Below are 23457 nucleotides of genomic sequence, written 5' to 3'. Positions count from 1 at the left end.
TTTAGATTCTAAGTATAAGCGATATCTTATGATATTTGTCTTTGTCTGACTTACTTCACTCAGTATGACAATCTTTAGGTTCATCCATGTTGCTGCAAATGGCATTATTTCGTTCTTTTTTATGGCTGAGTAATATTCCATTGTATATATGTACCACATCTTCTTTATCCACTCCTCTGTCGATGGACATGGTTGCTTCCATGTCTTGGCTATTGTAAATAGTGCTGCAATGACAGATTTATTCTTACGGGTATTTTTTTTTATACTATTGTGTTTTGTTTTTTTGTTTTTTTTTGTTTTTTGGCTGCACCACGAAACTTGTGGGATCTTAGTTCCCCAACCAGGGATCAAACCCAGGCCCACAGCAGTGAAAGCGTGGAGTCCTAACCACCGGACCGCTAGGGAATTTCCTGTACTGTTGTGTTTTTAGTTTCAGTTTCTGATTGTTTATTGCTAGTTATAGAAATACAATTGATTTTTGTGTACTGATTTTGTATTCTGCAACCTTCCTAAATTCACTTAATCTAGTATAGTTTTTTTGTAGATTTCATCAGACTTTTTTATACAAATAATTATGTCGTCTATGAGTAAAGACAGTTTTACTTATTTCTTTTCAGTCTGGATGCCTTTTAATTCTTTTTCTTGCCTGATTGTGTTGGTTGGAACCTCTAGTACAGTAGTAAAGAGAAGTAGTAAGAATAGATATCCTTGTCTTGTTCCTGATCTTAGGGGGAACCCTATCTTATTTTTAAACCTTCTTTTAAAATGTCTTTTTCAGGTTGTTATATTATTTCTTATTCTTGGGGTGCAGTCTCTGATGGCTGTATCAGCTGATTTCCCTGTGGGAGGTTTGTTTCTCTGTGTTTGTTTTTTCTTTTTTCTTTTTTTTTTCTTTAAACACTGAACTTGGGAATTCCCTGGTGATCCAGTGGTTGGGGCTCCATGCTTTCACTGCTGGGAGCCCAGGTTTGATCCCTGGTTGGGGAACTAGGATCCCACAGGCCACATGGAGCAGCCAAAAAACAAAAAAAACACAAAAAACAAAAAAACTGAACTTAAGTCCTGTGTGTCTCAGATTGTGGAATCATCTCTACTGTACAGCTTTTCATTTGCTCTCTTGTGGTCCTATTTCATTCTTTAGTTCTGAACCTTATTTATGATGAAGTGTCAGATTGAGGTCCTTGTACCATACGTGTAGTGTGAATTTAGACTTCACATCTGTGAATGATGCAGGCCTGGGATCCATTTTCTTCCAGGTAACCTTTTCCATCTCTAGGCGCAGGTGCAGTGCTTGCTGTTCTCTCAGTGAGCCGAGTGTTCCTATTTCCTGTTTCATGGATGGAGTAGACCTTTATGTTTCTTGAATTTATAGCCAGTTCAACTTGTTGGCTTGGCACAGGGACTATGGCCTAGATTCCTTTGCAGTTCGTAGGCATTAAGGCATCTGTCTGGTTTAGATATTCCTGTGTATCATTTGGCTTCAGCTCTGGACTACTGTAATAGCCTTGTTTTTTTTGGCTGGGCCGCACGACATGTGGAATCTTGTTCCCCAACCAGGGATCGAACCTGTGCCCCCTGCATTGGAAGCGCAGTGTCTTAACCACTGGGCTGCCAGCGAAGTCCCCTGCAATAGCCTTTTAAATGGGCCCCCCAGATTCCACTCTTAGATGCCTAATATCCATTCCCGACACAGTGATCGTTTATTTGATTTAAATTTTAGTGCCTGTGTTGTCACCTTCCTTGGGCACCATTCCTACTCTCTGGTTACTCTGGCTTTTTATTTTCCCTAATGCCCTGGTCTCCCACTCATGTCAGGGCCTTGTACAAAGGCTGTTCCCTCTGCCTGGAATACTGTTCACCACCACAACTCTTTTCCTTGCCATTGCCTCTTCATCTTTGGTTCGTATCTCAGATATCACTCTTGATTTCAGAAGTCTTTCCTGACCCCTCAGATTGGCTCAGGTTTTCCTGTCCTTGTGTATCTCATAGCTTTATTTATTTTTATTTATTTGTTTTTTTTTTTTTGGTACATGGGCCTCTCACTGTTGTGGCCTCTCCCGCCGCGAGCACAGGCTCCGGATGCACAGGCTCAGTGGCCATGGCTCACGGGCCCAGCCGCTCCGCAGCATGTGGGATCTTCCCGGACCGGGGCACGAACCCGTGCCCCCTGCATCGGCAGGTGGACTCTCAACCACTGCGCCACCAGGGAAGCTCCATCATAGCTTTATTTTAATGGCATTTATCACAGTTTCTCTCAGATATAAACTGTCTGAGGGTAAGGACTTTGTCTTGCTCATCACTGTATTTCCAGCACTGACAAGAGTGCTTATACAGGTAGATACACAAAAAAGATTGTTAAGTGGATGAATATATTCACTGAGTAATTTTCTCCATTAGACTGTAAGCTTCAAGAGGGTAGGACATTTTATTTTGTTCACTAGAGTATTTCTCAGTGCCTACAGAACCTGGGATATTATAGGTGCTCAATAAACATTTGGTGACTGATGAATTGAATGAATGAGTGAGAAAAGTAGTTTTAAATAAGAATGGAGGCCAGAGTAAGGTCATTTAATAAAGAATTTTATTTGCAATGCTGAGAAGCTTAAATTTTAGACTCCTTGGGGAATTTTAGGCAGGAGAGTGACATGTGCAGGCTTACATTCAATCTAGAAGGATCCCTTCAGCAATTATGTGGAGGATAGTTGGAACATTATAAAGTTATTGCTGTAATATAGGAAAGAGATCAAGTCCTGATATAAGGTAGTTGGAATAGAGAAGACAAATTCAAGGAAATTTAGAAATGCTGTATGTTAGATTAAGATAATGACTGGATTAAGGTAGGGGAAGAAGGGGAAGAATCTAGCATCACTCCCTGAGTTTCTTATTTGGGAGACCACCTAGAGTAGGCACTCTAAGAAGAAGGGCAGGTTTGGGAGTGAATGAATTTAATTGAGACGTTAATTTTTTTTTAGCATGGGAAATCTGGATAATTTTATTGATTTTTGGTAGATTTAGCTGGATTATGGATATTCTTTTTTTTCTCCCTCACACATACTTAATCCTTTATGTATAAATATACAAAACCTACCACCCCTTGTTTTTTAAGAAACTGATTTGAGTTAAGCAGTTCTTTTACTAGGGACATGTTCCATTTGAGTTTCCTGTGGGATATCCAGGTGGAGATGTACATAGGTAATATGGAGCTCAGTTGAGAAGGTCTGTTTCTGTACTATTCCTTATAATTTCAGTTAAAACAACCTGATGGGCACCAACACCCATACATAGGCGCGAACCGGCGTGTCCTTGGGCTTAGAGAGCGGGAGGTTCGGCTTGCGAGAGGGAACCTCTTAGTCGTGTATGGAGAAAGAACGATTTAAAAGTGGGTGATGTTGAGAAGGGCAAGAAGATTTTTGTTCAGAAGTGTGCCCAGTGCCATACTGTGGAAAAGGGAGGCAAGCACAAGACTGGGCCAAATCTCCATGGTCTGTTGGGGCGAAAGACAGGTCAGCCTGTTGGATTCTCTTATACTGATGCCAACAAGAACAAAGGCATCACCGGGGGAGAGGAGGCGCTGATGGAGTGTTTGGAGAATCCCAAGAAGTACATCCCTGGAACAAAAATAATCTTCGCTGGCATTAAGAAGAAGGGAGATAGGGCAGACTTGATAGCTTATCTCAAAAAAGCTAATGCGTAATCGTTGGCCACTGCCTTATTTATTATGAAACAGACGTCTCATGATTTTTTATATGTACCATATTTAAATTGATCTCATACACCAGAATTCAGATCATGAATGGCTGAAGTAATATTTTTGTCCTGATTTAAATAACATTGGCTTGTGGCTAAACGAATATGGTCAGCTTTTTGAATTTTGATAGTAATTGCAGTTCAACAAGTACTATCACTGCTTTCCCTTTCTAAAGAGATGATTAAACTTGAATAAGGAATGTTAAACTTTTCAGGGATATGGTGAAGCCTTCTCAAACCCTATAGGAGATTGGTTTTATATTTAGATTTCTATAACTGATTATATTAATATATTTAAATATTGAGAAGCTCCCTTCACTGTCTCATAGAACAGCAAGAGTCACCTGTGTTTCAAGCTGTGTTCATTTGCCTGTTAAAGCAAGGGCTGAAGATACAATGACAATGTCCACTTTATCTTTTTGGTCTTAACTATGCCAATTTAATTATTTTTATTTATTTATTATTAAAAAAACAAAAACAAAACAAAAAACATTATTATTATTATAAAAAAACAACAAAACCAACCTGATGATTTTGACTTTTTTTTTTTATAGTTTTTTTTTTTTTGGCCGCAAGGCATGTGGGATCTTAGTTCCCTGACCAGGGATCAGGGATCAAACCTGTGCCCCTTGCAGTGGGGGCACAGAGTCCTAACCACTGGACTGCCAGGAAATTCCCTACTTTTTCTGTCTTAGGCAGTTTCAGCATGCTTTGTCTCCCGTCTTTGCAAAGCTGTAGTAGATTTTTCTTCCCTTTGTTTCTGTCCTTGTTTGGCCCTTTGCCAGGTAAACTTAAGGGATTGCTGACTTCTGACTCCTGCATTTTTCCCATGTCCACATACATTTTCCTCTCTCCTCTCTTTTTCTCAAAGATCATTTAATTTTTTTCCTTTTAGGGTTCTTTTCTTTTTTTTCTTTTAAATTTATTTATTTTTGGCTGCGTTGGGTCTTCGTTGCTGTGTGCAGGCTTTCTCTAGTTGCGGCGAGCGGGGGCTACTCTTCGTTGTGGTGCGTGGGCTTGTCATTGCAGTGGCTTCTCTTGTTGTTCTTCAGTAGTTGTGGCACGTGGGCTCGGTAGTTGTGGCTTGTGGGCTCTAGAGCTAAGGCTCAGTAGTTGTGGCGCGGGCTTAGTTGCTCCGCGGCATGTGGCATCTTCCCGGACCAGGGCTCGAAGCCTTGTCCCCTGCGTTGGCAGGCAGATTTTTAACCACTGCACCACCATGGAAGCCCTAGGGTTCATTTTTATCAGTTATATGTATACATAGTTTGTGGAATCGAATAGTTCTGTAAAGTTTGTTAAAACATAAAATACCTTTTCCCCTTTATTTCCCTTCAGAGGCACTTTTAGAGCTTTTTTTAGTTCATACTTTTTGGTATTTATCTCCATTTCTCTAAATAATATGCTTATATTGCTATTTCGGTACCGTCAGTTGTAAGATACACCATAATTTTATGTACTACTAAAAAAGAGAAGTAGGCCCAAGATGGGTAATCTGTAAGAGGCCCTGCTTAAAGCTGGGAAACTACATGAGAATGTAAATGAGAAGAAGCCCACCACACAGAAAGGGACAGCAAGGCAGCTCACATGTCTCAACCCTGGCATTGTGTAGGAGGGGTAAAAACTTTCTTTGGAATTTGAACTGGTTTTCAGTTTGAATTCACACTACCTATGTTGTACCAAAAACTCAAGCAGAGATTTTTAATTAGAGATTGTTTGAGGTTGGTAGTGTCTTAGGCACTTAGAAGAAACAAATAACAGTTGTCATCAGTTGTGTCTGGATTTCAGAGATGTTAAGATATGAAGAAAAAAAAAGGCATCTTAGAATCGGTGAAATATGGTTCCATGTGCCAGACACTGTTCTTTCTTTTTCTAGGAGTTTTGCTGTCCTGGAGAGCAGAGAAATGGATACATAGCTGGAGGGGAAACTGGAGTTAAGAGTTGTCTTTTTAAAATGGGAGCAATCATTATACACCTGAAACTAATATAATGTTATCTGTCAATTGTACCTCAAGAAAAAACTAAAAATAAAATGGGAGAAGTAAGAATGTGTTAATACAATGCCAATAGAGATGATCCAGTAGAGAGGGAAACAGTGTTGATGCAGAGTGAGAATGAGGAATGACTGGGCAGTGGGGTTTGGGATCTGGTATCCAAGCGGAGGCATTGGCTTTAGACAGGAGCAGTCAGTTCATTCACAGTAAATAACAGGAGGGAAGAAAAGGCAAATGGGAACCGGTGGTGGTAGTGGTGGAGATTGCTTCCTGTTTCACTGAGAAAATGGAATGAAGGGCAGCAGCTGGGAGTGAAGATGGAGAGGTGTTGATGGCTTGAGGAGGAAGGAAATGACATGAAATGGCCCTATAGGGGGGTGTGGGAGAACGAATGGATAAGGCAAAAGTTGTAGGATTGTCATGCTGAGCTATGAGACCATTTAAAGTCAGCAATTGTGAATTTTAAGTGAGACTGTTTGGTATAGGTGTGTTTGTTTTCATCTTTTTCTTTTCAAAGCCATGTTTGGTTGCTTGTTGCAGGCGTAGCGTAGAGAGACAGTTGTATTTTTTACCATGTTATTAGGGAAAAATTTAAATACACAAAAGAAATAGAGCCCTCATGTACTCATCACACAGCTTCAACACATATTAACTCATGGTCAATCTTTTTTGTTTTTATTTTTTAAAGTCTTTATTGAATTTGTTACAGTACTGCTTCGGTTGTTTTTTTACGTTTTAGTTTTTTAGCTGCGAGGTATGTGGGATCTTAGCTCCCCGACCAGGGATCGAACCCTCACCCCCTGCATTGGAAGGGGAAGTCTTAACCACAAGACCGCCAGGGAAGTCCCCCAATCTTGTTTTATCTGTTGTCTTACCCACTTCCATCCTTTCTTATTATTTTGAAGCAGTCCCAGACATCATATTTTATGCATAAATATTTCATATTGTATCTCTAAAAAATACGGACACCTGCAAAAAAAATACCATTACCGCACCAAAAAAATTTATAATTCCTTAATATCAAATATCCTATCAATTTTCAAATTTTCAATTGTCTATCTCTCTCACTCTCTTTTGGCTTTTGATTTTTTTAATTATTAACTCAAAAAAGCTTCATTTTAAAAATTTAGTTTTCTGACTCTGTGTTTCTGCCTTTAAGACTTTCAGAACGATTTTCTGCTCCTCAATAAGAAAAATACGCTTGATCCTGCCATGGACACATTTAGTACACATGGAACCACAGTAGGCCCTGCTGACATGTTTTTTCATTTTAGACAACCTCATAAGAACTTTAGGTCTCACAGCACAAACTCCTAGAAGTTGGCCTGGGTACACGCCACATGTGGATTTTGGTGCTTTCCCAACCTTTTTGGTTTGAAGGTAAACAATTCTATTTCCAGGGGTTTGGGGCAGCCTAGTTTTGTTAGAGGCTGTATTGTAGGATAGTCTACAACGGTATGTCAAATGCCGGACCACTCTGAACGCCTCTAGATACCATCCCTGGAAGAGGAAAAAGAAAGCTATTGTGAGTTCAAAAGTCAGATATGACGTCACTGTCTCTTTAATGTCCTAAAGGGTTTAGTTGTTTGACAGGGAATTATATTTAGCAAGGGTAGGTGTTCTGCCAGGCAAGTATGATAAAGTGTGGGAGGGTGCAAAAGTCTGAGATGCAGGAAAGGGAGTGATTGTAATGATGGACCTTGAGCTCTAAGCTAAGGTAGGAAGTGACAGGAGAGGGGGTGGGATCAATTGCTTGTAAGTTCTGTTGAGGTCAAAGTGTTCTTGGAGTTGGGGTGCTAGAAGGAGCAGTCTGCAAAAGATGGGAAGTGGTGATTGGAGAGTGGGATGCAGATGAAGTGGAGATCATGGAAGGACAGGAGTTATCATATTGACAAGTTCTAGGATATTGACTAAGGGAGTGAGTGGCTAAAGTAGGGTAGAGGACAAGATCATTGCATGTGAGGAGGTCAAGGAACTGAGAGGTCAGAGTATCACAAGAGTCATCTAGGTGAGCATTTGAAATCACCTGGAATTATGACAGACCAGTGAGGTAGGAACCAAAAGCTTTGAGGCTTGAGAAGAAGTGACCCAGCTTATCCAGATAAATGTAGCAGAGGGGTGGGGAGGTGGAGGTATGGTCTGACAGGGGCTTTTTTTGGGAAGGAAGAAAGGGGAATAACCTGGAAGCAGAGAGAAGGTACAAGGTGAGTACCTCCTTCTTCTACCCCCAGGCCCAGTAGTATAACGGGTGTGGGAGAGAAAACAACCACAGATAGGACTGTAGAGAGAGCAGTGGCCTCAGCTGTTAGATTTCAATTAGAGCAAAAAGGTGAAGGGACCATTCAGACAAGAGGTTGAAGATATAGGGGATTTTGCTGATGAGTTCCAGAGGATATGATGGAAGGATTTCAGGAATTGAGGGACGAGTGGGAGAGGGGGCTGGTTCATGAAAGATGATGTACTTAGCCATATGGGGATGAGAGTTGGAGGATTTGGAATGACTCCAGAGTCCTGGGTTTCTTGTAGTGAGTGATATAAGTAGGGTTAGAGATCATAATGAGATTAGTCTTGATGTTTCAAGGCAAATTGTAGTATAAGTAGATGCAGGATAGAGATATGGGAAGAAGCTGCAGGGTAAAAGGGTTCCTTGACTACTGGTGCTGGTGTAGAGGCTGGGGGAATGCAGAACTGGAGCTCTGTTACTTGCTTTCTACTCCTGGGGCCAAAGTGATCTGCAGTAAAAAGCTGTTAATCCATCTCTTCAAAAACTAGAATTCCCTGTTCTATTTCCTGTTGTTTACCTTCCCTGCTTCTATTTTCTCCCCTTTCTTACTGAAAAGTAGAATATTTGGATGTTTTTAGTACCCTATTCTTCAATATCCTACATATCCTGGAAACTGGGAAATGACACTGTTACTAGCTTGCTGGGGAAATGACAGCATGATTACAGTAAGGAAGTGGGGAGGTGTAGCTTTAGAGTTGGAAAGGGAAGGGAGGGAAGAGGTTTCAGGCAGAATTAGCTTTCAATTCCTTCAATCGGGCCAAGGAAACAGAGGAGTTAGAAGAGGGAAAGAGTTTGACCTGTGTCCTGGGAGGGGAGAGGAAAGTACTGTTTGGAAGGAGAGAACAGATCCTGTCAGTACCCAAGGATCTGTGTCCTGACAGGTTCCTGAAAGAGCTGTTGCTGGATGGGAGACTCAACTATTGCTGGATTCACTCATTTCAGTGGACATTTCCTAGCATCTACTATGTGCCAGGCACTGAATTAGATGCTTGGGAGATCATGTGAAACAAGTAGACAGGTTCCTCCTTACCTGGATTTACAGTCTAGCGGGAAAGACAGTTAAACAGACATTACAGTTTAATGTGAAGGCTCTGATAGAAGTAGTGAGGGCTTTTTGGAAGCCTGTAGAAAAAGCACTGGATCAGTCTCGGGGGTAAGGAGGGGAAGAGTGCAGGTTCTTGAGTTAGTGACATCTGATCAGAGACCTGAAAGATGAGTGGGAATTAGCCAGGCAAAGAGAATAGGGAGGAAAGTTACATGTCCAGTTACACGTTTGCCTCTGCAACTCCCAAACCTTATCTTAGCCAGGGGAACAGGGCACAGAATAAGCTGTTCTGATCACTGTCTTTATCCCCAATATTCCTGTACAACAGAGGTTGGCAAACTGCTGCTCATAGGCCTGGCCTGCTGCCTGTTTTTGAATGGTCGGCAAGCTAAGCATACGTAGTTAGCAGCTCAAACCGTAAGCCAAGAATGGTGGCAAAATTCAAACCCAGATGTCTTAGTCCCAAGTCTGTTTTCATTCCACTGATCACATTGTATTATAATTAGTTGTTTATGTTTTTATCTCTCAAGAAGAGACTTGAGCTTGAACAATGGCTTGCTTTTTCTTATATCTACCATTTCTAGCACAGGGCGAGTCCCAAGTAATGTTTATTAAATGACTTTCACGTGTATAATTTTATCTGCTCCCTAACAAATCCTGTGAGAATAACACATACATAAAATTTTCAAATAAATTATGTTTACTCTTTTAAATACCATTTCTTCCATTTTTATTAGCAATATTTAAAAAATATGTCATTTAAGGGCTCCCTGGTGGCGCAGTGGTTGAGAGTCCGCCTGCCGATGCAGGGGACACGGGTTCATGCCCCGGTCTGGGAAGATCCCACATGCCGTGGAGCGGCTGGGCCCGTGAGCCATGGCCGCTGAGCCTGTGCGTCCGGAGCCTGTGCTCCGCAACAGGAGAGGCCACAACAGTGAGAGGCCCGCGTAATGCAAAAAAAAAAAATGTCATTTAAAACGTTAATAACATTAAATGTCGCTAAAGATAATTAGAAGTATTTTGTGCTATAACAAACACTTTCAGGAATTGCTGACTTAATGACATATATGTACAGCTGTTTGTTCTTACAGTAAATGTACGCAGGCTTCCGTATCTGTGGGTTCTGCATGGATGGATTCAACCAACTGTAGGTTGAAAATATTAAAAAAATTCCAGAAAGTTCCCAAAAGCATAACTTGAATTTGCCACGGGCTGGCAACTGTTTACATAGCATTTACACTCTGTTTACAATTAATTTACATAACATTTTCATTGTATTAGATATAAAAATAATCTAGAGATGATTTAAAATATCCAGGAGGATGTGCATAGGTTATGTGCAAATACTGTGATGATTTATATAAGGGACTTGAGTATCCGAGGATTTTGGTATCTGCAGGGGTCCTGGAACCAATCCCCTGAGTGGATACTGAGGGACGACTGTAATCTTGGAATGCTGGATATTTCTAGTTTTTGTCAGCATTTTATAATTTCTATGTATTCCTTTGTCAGCTGTCAGTTTTAGCTGCTGTCTTCCACCCCCTGGCACCACCATTTTAAATTTGCTGCTTCTATCATTTATGAATTCAGAAACTAGAAATCTAATCTTATTAAAACTGTGTATAAAGTAAGTAAATAGTCTTGGGGATAATACCTGTGAGTAAAGTGAAAATGAGGTTTCACTTTTTAAAAAAATTTATTTATTTGTTTGTTTATTTATTTATGGCTGCACTGGGTCCTTGTTGCTGCACTCAGGCTTTCACTAGTTGCGGCGAGCAGGGCTACTCTTCGTTGCGGTGCATGGGCTTCTCATTGCAGTGTCTTCTCTTGTTGCGGAGCGCGGGCTCTAGGCGCACAGGCTTCAGTATTGTGGCTTGTGGGCAGGCTCAGTAGTTGTGGCTCACGGGCTTAGTTGCTCTGCAGCACGTGGGATCTTCCTGGACCAAGGATTGAACCTGTTTCTGCTGAATTGGTAGGCAGATTCTTAACCACTGCGCCACCAGGGAAGTCCAGGGGTTTTATTCTTAAGGATTTTATAACCCAGTTGGAGAGATCAAACATACTGGGAATAATCATAATGTAAAAGTATATTAACTCCAAATTTGTATATCTCATTGCCCACCTAACATCTCTATGTGGTGTCTGTTATACATCTCGAACTTTATATGCTTCCCCCAAGATTTTTCCCACAGTCGTCCCCATAACAGGAAATAGAGACTCTCCTGGTTACTCGAGCCTTAAACCTAGTTGATGCTTTTCTGTCTGTAACATTTCACATCTAATCTAGTTTTACCTTTAGGATACATGCTGAAGCTGATCACCGTTTCTACTGCTACCACCAAAATTCAAACTGCTGTTCTCTCTTTCCTGGATTATTGCATTAGCCTTCTGACTGATTTCTCTACTTCTGCCCTTATCTCTGTACAGTCTGTTCTCAGCAGACATCCAGAACAATCCCCTAAAAAGTAAGTCAAGTCGGGTTGTCACTCCTTTGCTCAAAGCCTTCCAGGGGCTTTCCATCTCAGAGTAAAAAACAAAGTTCTGACAGTGGCCTTAAAAGATTGTAAAGAACCTGGCCTCAGTTTGCCTCTTCTGGCCTAATTTCCTATGACTCTTTCCTCTGCTCACGTCCCTGTAGCCACAGTGACATCCTTGCTGTTTTTTTTAAGATGCCAGCTTGTTTCTTCTTCAGAGCCTTTATACTTGCCATTACCTCTTCCTGAAATGCTTTTTCTATGGAGGTAGCATGGCTTTTCCTCTTTCTTTAGGTGTTGGGCTCAGATGTCATCTTATCAGTGAAGTCCTGAGTGTCCTTACCGCCTTGATCCTGCTTTACTTTTCTCCATAGCACTTATTAGCATCTGACAGGCTGTGTGTGTGCAGGTGTATTTTAATTAATTAATTAATTAAAAAATTTTAACTTTACTTAAAAAAATTTGTTTCACTGCTGTCTCCCCATAGGCATAGAACAGGGGCTGGCAAGCTAAAAATGGCCTGCTGCCTGTTTTTGTAAGTAAAGTTTAATCAGAACATAGTCATGCACATTCATTATAGTATTGTCTGTGGCTGCTTTCACACTACAACAGTGGAGTTGAGTGTTGCAACAGAGACTGTAAGGCCTGTAAAGCCTAAAATATTTGCTGTCTGGCCCTTTACAGAAAAAGATTGCTGACCCCTGGGCTAGAACAGTGTCTGGTACCTAGTGGGTGATTGAATGGACATAATGTAAGTGCTCATTGTCAGGGTACAGACTGTACATTGCTACTGAGGATATAGATTAATATTTCAAAAGTTGTTATTAGACTTTAATAATTGGGGAATATGTCAATCAATAATTTGTTCTAGCTGAAGTCCTTGAATTTATTATGCTCATTACTACCTGATAGCAGAGATGTGCCGACTTTTTGAAGGCTACACCTAATTTGGAGCGATAGTGTTCCAGAGGCACAAGGTCCTTTATTTTTAAAGTTTTAATTTTTTTTGCCACGCCACTCGGCTTGTGGGATCTTATTTCCTCGACCAGGGATTGGACCTGGGCCCTCGGCAGTGAAAGCTGGGAGTCCTAACCACTGGACCTCCAGGGATTTCCCCAAGGTCCTCTTAAATGTAACCTTTTATAATAGTGCTACAGAAAGGACTGTAAATAATGAGTAGGTGGTGGTGTTGGTTGCATGCTGTGAAAAACATGAACTTAAATAAATGGATATAGCTCTCAGTCATTTATGCTAAAGGATGGGCATATGGAATAGATAATAATATTTGACTTTGGAATACATTTTTGGATTGCAAATGGATTAACCTGATTATTCCAGGTACTTCTAATAGTGTTTTAAGTAGCATAATAAAATCAAACTGGAATAAAACCAATTCAGAAGAATCTGGAAAATTGTATTGCTTCTGGCATCCTGTCTTTGTCCAAATCTTATCTTTCTAAAAGCTGCATCCAGTGGATAAATAATATCAATCACACAAAGCACCTGTGTGGAGAGGTGGAGAAGATTTTAGAAGTGTTTTGTTTTAAAAGGCCTTTACTGGAACTGATCTCAGTGTAGAGGAGGAGTCTTAAATCTCCTGCTTAGTGGACTATAATACTGTATGCTGAAAAAGCTAAGTTAAAAATGATGAAGAATTATAGGGTCAGGGCTGGAAGAACCTTTTTTGTTAAAAACGGAGAATTACAGGGTCAGGGCTGGAAGAACCTTTTTTTAAAATTATTTATTTATTTATTTGGCTGTGTCAGGTCTTAGTTGTGGCACGTGAGCTTCTCTCTAGTTGTGGTGCGTGGGCTCTAGAGCCCGCAGGCTCAGTAGTTGCAGCGCATGGCCTTGGTTTCCCTGCGGCATGTGGGATCCTAGTTCCCTGACCAGGGATTGAACCCGCGTCCCCTGCATTGGAAGGCGGATTCTTAACCACTGGACCACCAGGGAAGTCCTAGAGCTGGAAGAAACTTCGTCCAGTAAATATTTGAATGTGCCCTAGCCACTTCGTTAGACACAGATACAGAGGTGAATAAGACAGTCACTGGCCTCATGAGACTTATTATCTAATCCTCATCCCCAGTCCGCACCTCACCTCATTTTATGTTGTGTGATGGAAACTAAAGCTTGAGAGATCCAGGACCTTGCCAAAGGTTATGTAGCTCATTACTGATAGAATGGAAATAGAATGCATATTTCTTATATGGGGAATAAAAGCAAAATATTCATTTATGCAGAGTTTCGAGTGCTTACTAATGTGCTTATCCCTGTACTAGGTGCTGAGGGATCCAGTGGTAAATATAATGGCCCCATCTCTTTGATGTAGAGCTTAAAGGAAATTTTTTGGGGAAACAAGAATTTTTCCCATTATATTGCATTATACTGTTTACAGTCTTTTATCTCATGGAAAGGTTAGGGGCTCTCAAAAATTCATTCTTCAGTGTGACTTAGTTGAATGCGTTTAGTGTTTTTCTGACACCTGAAGTCAGTTTTATTGAGGGACTTTTGAATGAGAGAGGAAGCATTAGGTAGTTGTGGACTCTCTGTGGAAGAATGACCTTTACTTATTCCACAATTTGTATAGAGCCTAAACTTCTGCCCTGTGAGCAAGAGAGAGTCTTTCTTCTCCCTTTGTATTAGATGACTTTCTGCTATCAGGACCCAGAACCCAGACTGATATTTAAAATCAGCCATATTATGGGTTAAATAGACTTCTGCACAGTGACCTTCTCTTTCCTTTTAGTTACCCGAACTTGGGTATATGTAATGTATATGCTGGATATGTATATACTTGGGGGTATACGTATTACTCAGTGTTCAAAGAATCGTATCTGAAGCAGAACATATATTTTATTCTTTAAAATTTCTTCTCAAAGTGATTATATTTGATTTTTTCTTCTCAATGCTTGCTTGCTAAAAAAAAAAAAAAAACAAACCTGTGACAGTCTAGGAAAGAGTGAAAAAAGGTGAATTAAACTGCTGCTAAATAATTTAGGATGTTTTAGTTATTTGTTTTCATAGAGGATTAAGGCTTTTTTCCTTAAAATGTCTAGTTGGAAGTGTTTATACAATGGAGAAAGTGGTTACATTTTCAGAGTAAGTTATCTTGACCTCAGGCCTCTTTACTCTTCCTGTTCCAGAGTCCCTTCTGCCATTCTGCTAGGTCCAATTAGTTCTTGGCTCAGCTGTTTTAGTTTCACTACAGAAGTTGAGCTTAACCATGTTTATAATCTGTGAACATCATATTCCATTATTTCTTTTAAGAGCTAAAACGTTAAATTCCCTGCCAGTGATCTAAAACATATTGAATTGTATATCTTCAAATGCAAAAGATTTATTTTCTCTGAACTTAGATCATGGCATTTAGCAATGAAGAGACCTTAGAAATTGTAGTTATTATATATTAGTGACGATTATTCTAGTTTTGCTGCAGGTATAACCACTTTTTAAAACACTACACATTAGTGTTATGTTGCAGAGGAGGTAGTATGACTACCAGTCTCAAATTACGTAATTATTAAAAAACATTTGTAAAATAAGTGAAATAATATGCTAGGAAGGAGCAAACCATTTGTGTGTGTGTGTGTGTGTGTGTGTGTGTGTGTAAATGTAGGTGCTTTCAAGTAACGTGTAAAGTTAGACTGACATACAGTTTGAAACATAATACTTGTCACATTGTAATTGTATACATTTAAATCAGCCATGAAAATATTTTTTACCGTGGTCAAATCAAATATTTCTACTGTGGGAAGAAGGAGTTGGGGGCAGCATAAAGATGCTGTTTTATGTTATTTGGTTGGTAATATAGAAAGGCAGGCTAAGTTTCACCTCCTAACATTTCAGGCTAGGGTCTCCAGGCATGTTGTTGCAGTTATCTATTGCTAAAGAACAAAACCACTCCAAATTTGGCATAAAACTTATGGTTCTGGGTGTTGACTGGGCTCAGCTAAGTGATTCTTGCATGAGTCCTCTTATGTACTGGTAGTTAGATGGGCCTGGGGTTATTTCGGAGGCTTCCTACCAGACTCACAAGCATGGCACTTGAGCAGGGAAGTCCAAATAGGTAGAAGCTGGAATAGTTGGGGATCCTTGATATCTCTCCCTATTTCTGTATAGTCTTTCCAGCATAGGGGCTTCATGGTAGCCAGACTTCTTACCTGGAGGCTTAGGGCTCTAAAAGTACTTGTTCCGAGTAAGAGAGCCAGAAGGGAACTATATTGTCTTTTATGACAATATAGTTCAGAATCAGTGTCAATTTCCACTGCATTTTATTCATTAGAAGCAAGTCACTGGGGCTTCCCTGGTGGTGCAGTGGTTGAGAATCTGCCTGCCAATGCAGGGGACACGGGTTTGATCCCTGGTCTGGGAGGATCCCACATGCCACCGAGCAACTAAGCCCATGCGCCACAACTACTGAGCCTGTGCTTTAGAGCCCGTGAGCCACAGCTACTGAGCCCCCGCGCCGCAGCTACTGAAGCCCGCGCGCCACAGCTACTGAAGCCCGCGCACCTAGAGCCCGTGCTCCGTAGTGAGAAGCCACCGCAATGAGAAGCCCGCACACTGCAACAAAGAGTAGCCCCCGCTCGTTGCAACTAGAGAAAGCCCGCACGCAGCAGTGGAAGACCCAACACAGCCAAAAATAAATAAGTTAAATAAATAAATTTATAAGAAAAGAAAAAGAAAAAGAAGCAAGTCACTAAGGCCAATCCACATTCAAAGGGAAGGGAATTAGAGTCTACCTCTTGCTGGGAGGAGTGTCAAGAATGTGCAGACTTATTTCAAAGCCACTTTAGTCTTCTCTCTGGCTACAAATTACAGTGTTTATCTTCCTCCACATGCAAAACACAAGCACTCCTTCTCAAAGCCTCCAAAGTTTTATCTAGTACAGCATCAGGCTCAGGCTAGAGATCCAGGATCTTGTAATCTAAATCAGATCCAGGTGCAGATAAGGCTATTTGGATATATTAGTTCCTTGGGTATAGCTCCTTGAGTACCCTTGCCTTCACTTTGAAGACCTGTGGACTAAAGAATCACCTTATCTTTCTCCATACCCAGCCCACCCAATATGCAATAATGGATGGGCCTAAGATAACAACTTTAGACACTCATGTTCAAAAATAAAGAAAAAATGTAAGGAACACAATAGTCACCGGTCCATACCAGTTCTGAAATCCAGCCAACATATTGGTAGTTGTGTGATTAGGGTTCAGCCCCGACTGCCTAGGAACCATTCCTCTACGGCTCTTGGTTTTGCCCTTTGAATTATCATTCCTTTTCCATAAAATGTATTCTCTGTTTGCAGGTAAGTAATTTTCCCAGCCTGTTTCCTGCCCACAGAGCTTTGGGCAGGGTGGGGTGGGGGTCCCAAAAGTCTTTTTTCATTTTGTACCGTCTCGGTCCTTTTTAGTTCAAGATGACAATGTTTCTGCACATATAATTCTCTGTGACTCTTACTGAAGGGTTCACTCTATTAGACAAAAGCCACATTTACACATTGATATAACCCCCTTCTCTCCCTTAGGCTTTGTAGAGGAGAAAAAAGTTTTCCTTGACCCTCTTAGGGTCCCTGGCTGGATTTGAAAATTAAACTGGCAAAGACTGATTAAGAGGAGAAAAGTACACTTTTTAGTATACTAAAATTTATCTGATGTAAATTTTATGTGAAATGGGAGATGTAAACGAAGACTCAAAGAAATGTTTGAACCTGAGTATTTTTATGCCAGGTTTAATGAAGAGTGGACAGTGTGGAGAAATGATAGATCAACGAGTATGAAGTAAGTGTAGTGAACTGGAGGAAATATAGCAAGGCCTGTTTGTTAGGATTCCTTTCCTTGTCCCTTTGTCTTTGGAGATACAGATGCTCCCTCCTTCCAGGTATAGGGAGGGTACCTCTTACATGAGGGTTTTATGACTTGTTTCAGGGGAGAAGGTGGGGGGAGACCCCCACAGAGTGACCTTCCTCTTTCTGATCTTTTCTCAAGATTCTTCAGCTTAAAATATTCAGTATGCTAGGGTGCCATATTTTGGGGTAGCATGTCCTGAACCCTGTCAGCTTCCTTTAAGCCTTTTGTGGGACAACACCTTTAATATTCTCAGAAGGCCTTATGTTTGAAAGCATCTGTGAGACTCCACCTTAAAATCTCTTTGGAGTCCTAACTAGGGGTAGGCAGACTATGGCCAGTGATCTAAGATTTGTTTTTACTTTTTTTTGAGCCACGCCGCACATCTCGCAGGATCTGATTCCCTGACCAGGGATCGAACCCATCCCCTCTGCAGTGGAAGTGCGGAGCCCTAACCACTGGACAACCAGGGAATTCTCTGTTTTTAGATTTTATTTTTTTTTAATTTTTATTTTATTTATTTTTGGCTGCGTTGGGTCTTCGCTGCTGTGCGCGGGCTTTCTCCAGTTGCGGTGAGCGGGGGCCACTTTTCACTGCAGCGCACAGGCTTCTCCCTACGGTGGCTTCTCTTGTAGCGGAGCACAGACTCCAGGCTCAAGGGCTTCAGTAGTTGCAGCTCGTGGGCTCCAGAGCGCAGGCTCAGCAGTTGTGGCACACAGGCTTAGTTGCTCCGCAGCATGTGGGATCTTCCCGGACCAGGGCTTGAACCCGTGTCCCCTGCATTGGCAGGCAGATTCCCAATCACTGCGCCACCAGGGAAGCCCCTGTTTTTACATTTTTAAAGGGCTGTTAAAAAATAAAAGAAGAGGGCTTCCCTAGTGGCGCAGTGGTTGAGAGTCTGCCTGCCGATGCAGGGGACGCGGGTTCGTGCCCCGGTCTGGGAAGATCCCACGTGCCGCGGAGCGTCTGGGCCCGAGAGCCATGGCCGCTGAGCCTGCGCGTCCGGAGCCTGTGCTCCGCGGCGGGAGAGGCCACAACAGTGAGAGGCCCGCGTACCACAAAAAAAAAAAAAAGAAGAATGTTCAACAGAGACTGTGTATGGCCCTCAAAGCCTAAAATATTTATCTGGCCCTTTATGGGAAAAGTTTGCCAACCCTTGGCCTAAACAAAAATTTAATCTTTAGGCCATGTTTCCCTGACACTGCCTTGGATTTGACCTTTGCCCAGAGGGCATTTCTTAATTTGAGAAACGTTTGCTATATGGGGAGCCTGGGAATAAGAAACATTTATTTTTGGACCTAGCAAGTCCTGACTCCTTTGTATGTCCTCTATATTCTGCTTGAAAATTATATAATTCCTTCTTTTCTTATCTCTCTCTACCTGTACTTTGTGGCACACAGCTTAAAAAAAAAAGCAGTTGATACTTTTGACATTCTGCCTGGAAATCTCTACCCAGATCCATCAGTTCATTAGTTATATTTTCTATTTTTCACATTACTGCAGGTGACAGCTTTGCTAAACCTTCCACCATTATCTAATAAGATTCTCCTTTTCTATAGCTTCCAATAAGGCTTTCCTCACTTCCTTTTTTTTTAATGTTTTTTTAATGATTATTAAATTTATTTATTTATGTTTGGCTGCCTTGGGTCTTTGTTGCTGCGAGTGGGCTTTCTCTAGTTGTGGCTAGCATGGGCTACTCTTCGTTGCAGTGTGCGGGCTTATTGCAGTGGCTTCTCTTGTTGCAGAGCATGGGCTCTACGCGCGTGGGCTCAGTAGTTGTGGCGCGTGGGCTCTAGAGTGCAGGCTCAGTAGTTGTGGCGCACAGGCTTAGTTGCTCCACGGCATATGGGATCTTCCTGGACCAGGGCTCAAACCCGTGTCCCCTGCATTGGCAGGTGGATTTTTAACCACTGCGCCACCGGGGAAGTCCCTCCTCACTTTCTTTTAAGCCAAGGATTAGCAACCTTTTTCTGTCAAGGGCCAGATCATAAATATTTTAGGCTTTTAGGACCTTATGATCTCTGCTGTCATAGTGAGAAAGCAGCCATAGACGTAGACAGTATGTAAGCAAATGGGTGTTACTGTGTTCCAATAAAATTTTATTTACAAAAACAGGCAGCAGGTTGAATTTTGCCAGTAGATTGTAGTTTGGTAATCCCTGTTTTAAGTCTTTGTTGACAGCTTCCTACCAGTGTCCTGAAGACCCTTCAGGCTTTCACTAACACTTTCAAGGCCCTTCTTGCTTTCTCCTGCCATCCAGTCCCAAAGCTTAACATTTTAACTTTTTGTTATGGAAGTAACCTACTCCCTATACCAAAGTCTGTTTTGGTTATCTTTTGCTTTGTAACACACCATGCCAAAATTGAGTGATGTAAAACAACACTCCTTTTATCTTTCATGATTCTGATGTTTGGGCTCAGCTAGCAGTTCTTTCTCACGGTTTCTCATGAGGATGCAATCAGATGACAGCTGGGGCTGGAATCATCTAAAAGGCTTCCTCACCGAAATCTCTTACGCAGTTAGAGGCAGATGGGGTCATCTCCAAGGATTCCTCATTCACAAGTCTGGTGGCAGAGCTCGGAGGACTGAAACAGCTGGCACCCCTCGGACGTCTCTAACCCTCTGAGGCCTTGTCCCATGGTTTCTCCAGAATCAGGGATATAGGGTGGCTGGATATCTTATATGGTAATTCAGGACTGCAAACTTGCCTGAACTGGGAAGGCACTAGGCAGAGGTTTTATCACCTTTTATGACCTAATTTCCGAGGTTGCTCAGTGTCACTTCAGCTTCATTCTCTTTGTGGGGAGGAGGATTGGACCCTACTTAATTTTTTTTTTTTTGGCTGCGCCACGCGGCTTGCGGGATCTTAGTTCCCCAACCAGGGATCAAAACCAGGCCCTCAGCAGTGGAAGTGTGGAGTCCTAACCACTGGACCGCCTGGGAATTCCCAGACTCTGTTTTTTTGATGGGAGTAAAATCAAAGAATTTGCAAAGATGTTTTAAAACACAAAATGCCCCACACATACACCTATCAAAAAATTTTGGAAGCTAGCATATGGTGGGTCACACTTTGTTAGGGCAGGCTTTCTCTTTCCTGTTCATGGGGATGGTGGAAGTAGGAGATCACCTCCCATGATTTAATGTTGAAGAATGGATTTGTCAAGAGCTGTGGAAGGAGACTTCACAGTAACAAATACATCTTTTCTTCAGTAGAGATAGGACATGGGAACTTTGGACTTGGCATTTTTTTCTCTTTCTCTTCTTTCTTCTTTGTGAGAGTAGGTATAACAGTGCCTCCATCCCAAAAAGAGAAAATAAAAGGAACAAATAAAGAAAGAAGAAAAACTCTCAAACTATTAAAAAGTCTGCCACAGAGATTTGTTTGAATCGATGAATAACATTTTTCCAAGGGTTAAAGAGTATGTGTACCTGTTTGTCATTTATACTTTCAGCTGAATTTAGCTAGCTTTCTTAAGAGATACCTTTAAGGGAGATTTTGAAAAGGGGGTAGGTGATAGAAGTAATTTTAAATTTGGGGACTCTAGAGCAGGTGGTAAAGCAGGTTATAAGAAACTTTGAATAGCATTAGGGAATGGTCTTTAGAAGCACTCTACTGCCTGACCCCATCTGAAGAGACTTTGCTCACCTTAGCACAGTCATCTGGCTCCGGAGGTAAAATATTTGGAAAAGTTGGGGTATCTTATGATATATATTTGTAGAGGCTATTGTGTTATTTTTTCCTTTCTCTCTAGATGAAAAGAAGGTGGCAGTGAATATATTTTGCTTTATTGTTTATGGTCAACCAGGCAATGTGAATACTGCATTTTTGTGTTCTTCCCACTGTTTTCTTTTTCTTCCGGTGTTTCTTTTTTTCCCTTGCTCTCTGGATTTGTACATCATGAGAATTTTTTTTTTCCTTTTTTTTTTCATCATTAGAAATTTACCCAAATTCTCTGACGATCTGAAAAAAGAAGATGGCTTAGTGAATAGGAAGTTGTTAAAGAAATAGCTGCCTGCCATATTGCTCTTCCTACTCTGGGAAGAAGAAATGCCTGTATTTAATCATCTACCTTTTTTTCCCCCTTGGTATCCAGATCTATACATTGTTGAATTGGGGGTAGAGAGAAAAGCCTATTAACTTTTATCTTAAACGATTTGGTTATTTTCTTTACTTGGTATTTGAACAATACTCTTACAAAGCTTTAATAGAATCCTACAACACATGCTCGAGGTTTAAGAGCCTCGAGAAGCGTCAGAAGTTTTGGAAAGAGTTACATTCCCAAGGAGGAGGACAATACGTACCTTATTTTGAATTACTGAAAATGGTGAAGACTTCCCACTATAGTTCTTTAACTTCAGTTGCAACTTGGAAGTGGTGACATCTCTTTTGGGGCCTGGCATTTTGTACCTTTTCCAGTTGTTTTTTTAATCCGCATTTTCTTTACTTCTAATTGACACACATTACCATCTGAAATGTTCCTGTTGGTTTGGAGGGAGTAGAGGTGGGGAGGGAGAAGGAAGAGTTAAGTTTTCATGCGTTTTAATCGGCCAGTATTTACTTAACTAATTTCAACTGGATGAAAACTTATCTTTTAGAATATTTAATGCATGATATGCTACATGCATTATCCATTCATATTAAGAATTATAGGGCTTCCCTGGTGGCGCAGTGGTTGGGAGTCTGCCTGCCGATGCAGGGGACACGGGTTCATGCCCCAGTCTGGGAGGGTCCCACGTGCCGCGGAGCGGCTGGGCCCATGGGCCATGGCCGCTGAGCCTGCGCGTCCGGAGCCTGTGCTCCACAACGGGAGAGGCCACAACAGTGAGAGGCCCGCGTACCGCAAAAAAAAAAAAAAAATTATAGTAGCATGGATTTATGAATGGCATGACAGCAAAGTATTTCCAATTTAAATTGCTCTGTTCATTTTTGGGCAAAATAATTACTTGCTAGAGTAATATTTTTCTGGCATGTTACAAGCCGTGAAAGTGGTTTGGAAGATGTCAATGAATGCTGAGTGTAAAGATTTTTGGTGCAACTTGATTTTACTCTTTCTTTCCTCAGAGTGTCTGGGGCTTAGTTTGATCCTGAGTGAGGATAAAAGCTGCTTCCATAGAGACTACTGGTTTCAGAGCTATTTTAAATTTGGGACTTGGAAGCCAGAAGATCTGAGCTTCCCGCTGCATTAATGAATTTAAAATATGTTGTTGATTTAATGTTTGGTTTGTGTATTGATTTCTGGCTTTGGCTTCTTTAAGCTGTTTATGTATATTTGAATCAAGTTAGTTAAAAAATATTTAATTTTTCATGTGACATACGCCAATCGAAGACAACCATTATTTTGAAAACAACAAATAAATGTATTTAATATTTTTATGATTGTACAGTTGTTGACTGGCAAAAAAATCTTTTGGAGCAGAAAAAGCATTAGTCAAATGTAGATTTTTAGCTTAATATGAAGATGTACCATCTTTTTTTTAAAATTGAATGTAAATTTTATTTATTTATTTTTTTAATTAAATTTTTATTTTATATTAGAGTATAGTTGATTTACAATGTTGTGTTAGTTTCAGGTGTACAGCAAAGTGATTCAGTTATACATATACATATATACACTCTTTTTCATATTCTTTTCCCATATAGGTTATTACAGAATAGTGAGTAACCATCTATTTTTTTAAGTGACTATAATTAACAAAAGTAGTTCAAACAAAAGATTCTGAGCATTTCTGAAATGATGAAACTGTTCTTGAGACAGTGCTTTGTTTACACTATGCATTAGGGGAAAAAAGCAGCTGGAAATATAATTTTCAAAGAATTCTTTTGTGAATTATGGGCTCTTTCAAGAATGATCAACAATGACTGTGCTTTTTAGAGTCTTAAATTTCAGAACTGGGAAGAGACAGGGCCTAAGTTTTGTCTGGCCTTCCTTAAATATGTGTGTGAGTGGAAAAGGATGATTCCTTCCCTTGAGCTTTTGCATTAAAGTTTTCATCTTCCATGGTATATACTACATGTTGTATAAAATTCATTGTTAAAAAGTTAGAATAATGATTTTCATATAAATGTAAAATG

General features: G+C 40.8%; 2 protein-coding genes across 3 annotated transcripts in view; one reads left to right on the top strand and one right to left on the bottom strand.

Annotated features, from left to right (window-relative positions):
* SPATS2 (spermatogenesis associated serine rich 2) overlaps positions 1 to 23457 on the top strand; it is a 136203-nt gene that overhangs the window by 14832 nt on the left and 97914 nt on the right. The window lies entirely within an intron of this gene.
* LOC132529969 (large ribosomal subunit protein eL34-like) lies at positions 6852 to 21785 on the bottom strand. Its single transcript, XM_060167051.1, has 2 exons — positions 21687 to 21785; positions 6852 to 7307 (listed from the first exon to the last, which is right to left on the bottom strand). The coding sequence occupies exons 1-2, from the start codon at positions 21783 to 21785 to the stop codon at positions 6852 to 6854; spliced, it is 555 nt and encodes a 184-aa protein (XP_060023034.1).

This window comes from Lagenorhynchus albirostris, chromosome 11 (assembly GCF_949774975.1).
Source record: "Lagenorhynchus albirostris chromosome 11, mLagAlb1.1, whole genome shotgun sequence".
NCBI classification, from domain to species: domain Eukaryota; kingdom Metazoa; phylum Chordata; class Mammalia; order Artiodactyla; family Delphinidae; genus Lagenorhynchus; species Lagenorhynchus albirostris.
The sequence above is the reverse complement of the archived record's forward strand: the minus strand, read 5'-3'. Positions and strand labels throughout refer to the sequence as shown.

Bases quoted from the DNA above. Each gene is read 5' to 3' on its own strand.
- LOC132529969 (XM_060167051.1), bottom strand. From the start codon at position 21,785: ATGCCAGGCCCCAAAAGAGATGTCACCACTTCCAAGTTGCAACTGAAG. The intron at 7,308-21,686 runs GTACGTATTGTC...TAAACCCTTTAG, and splicing joins TTTCAGTAATTCAAAATAAG to GACATTAAAGAGACAGTGAC.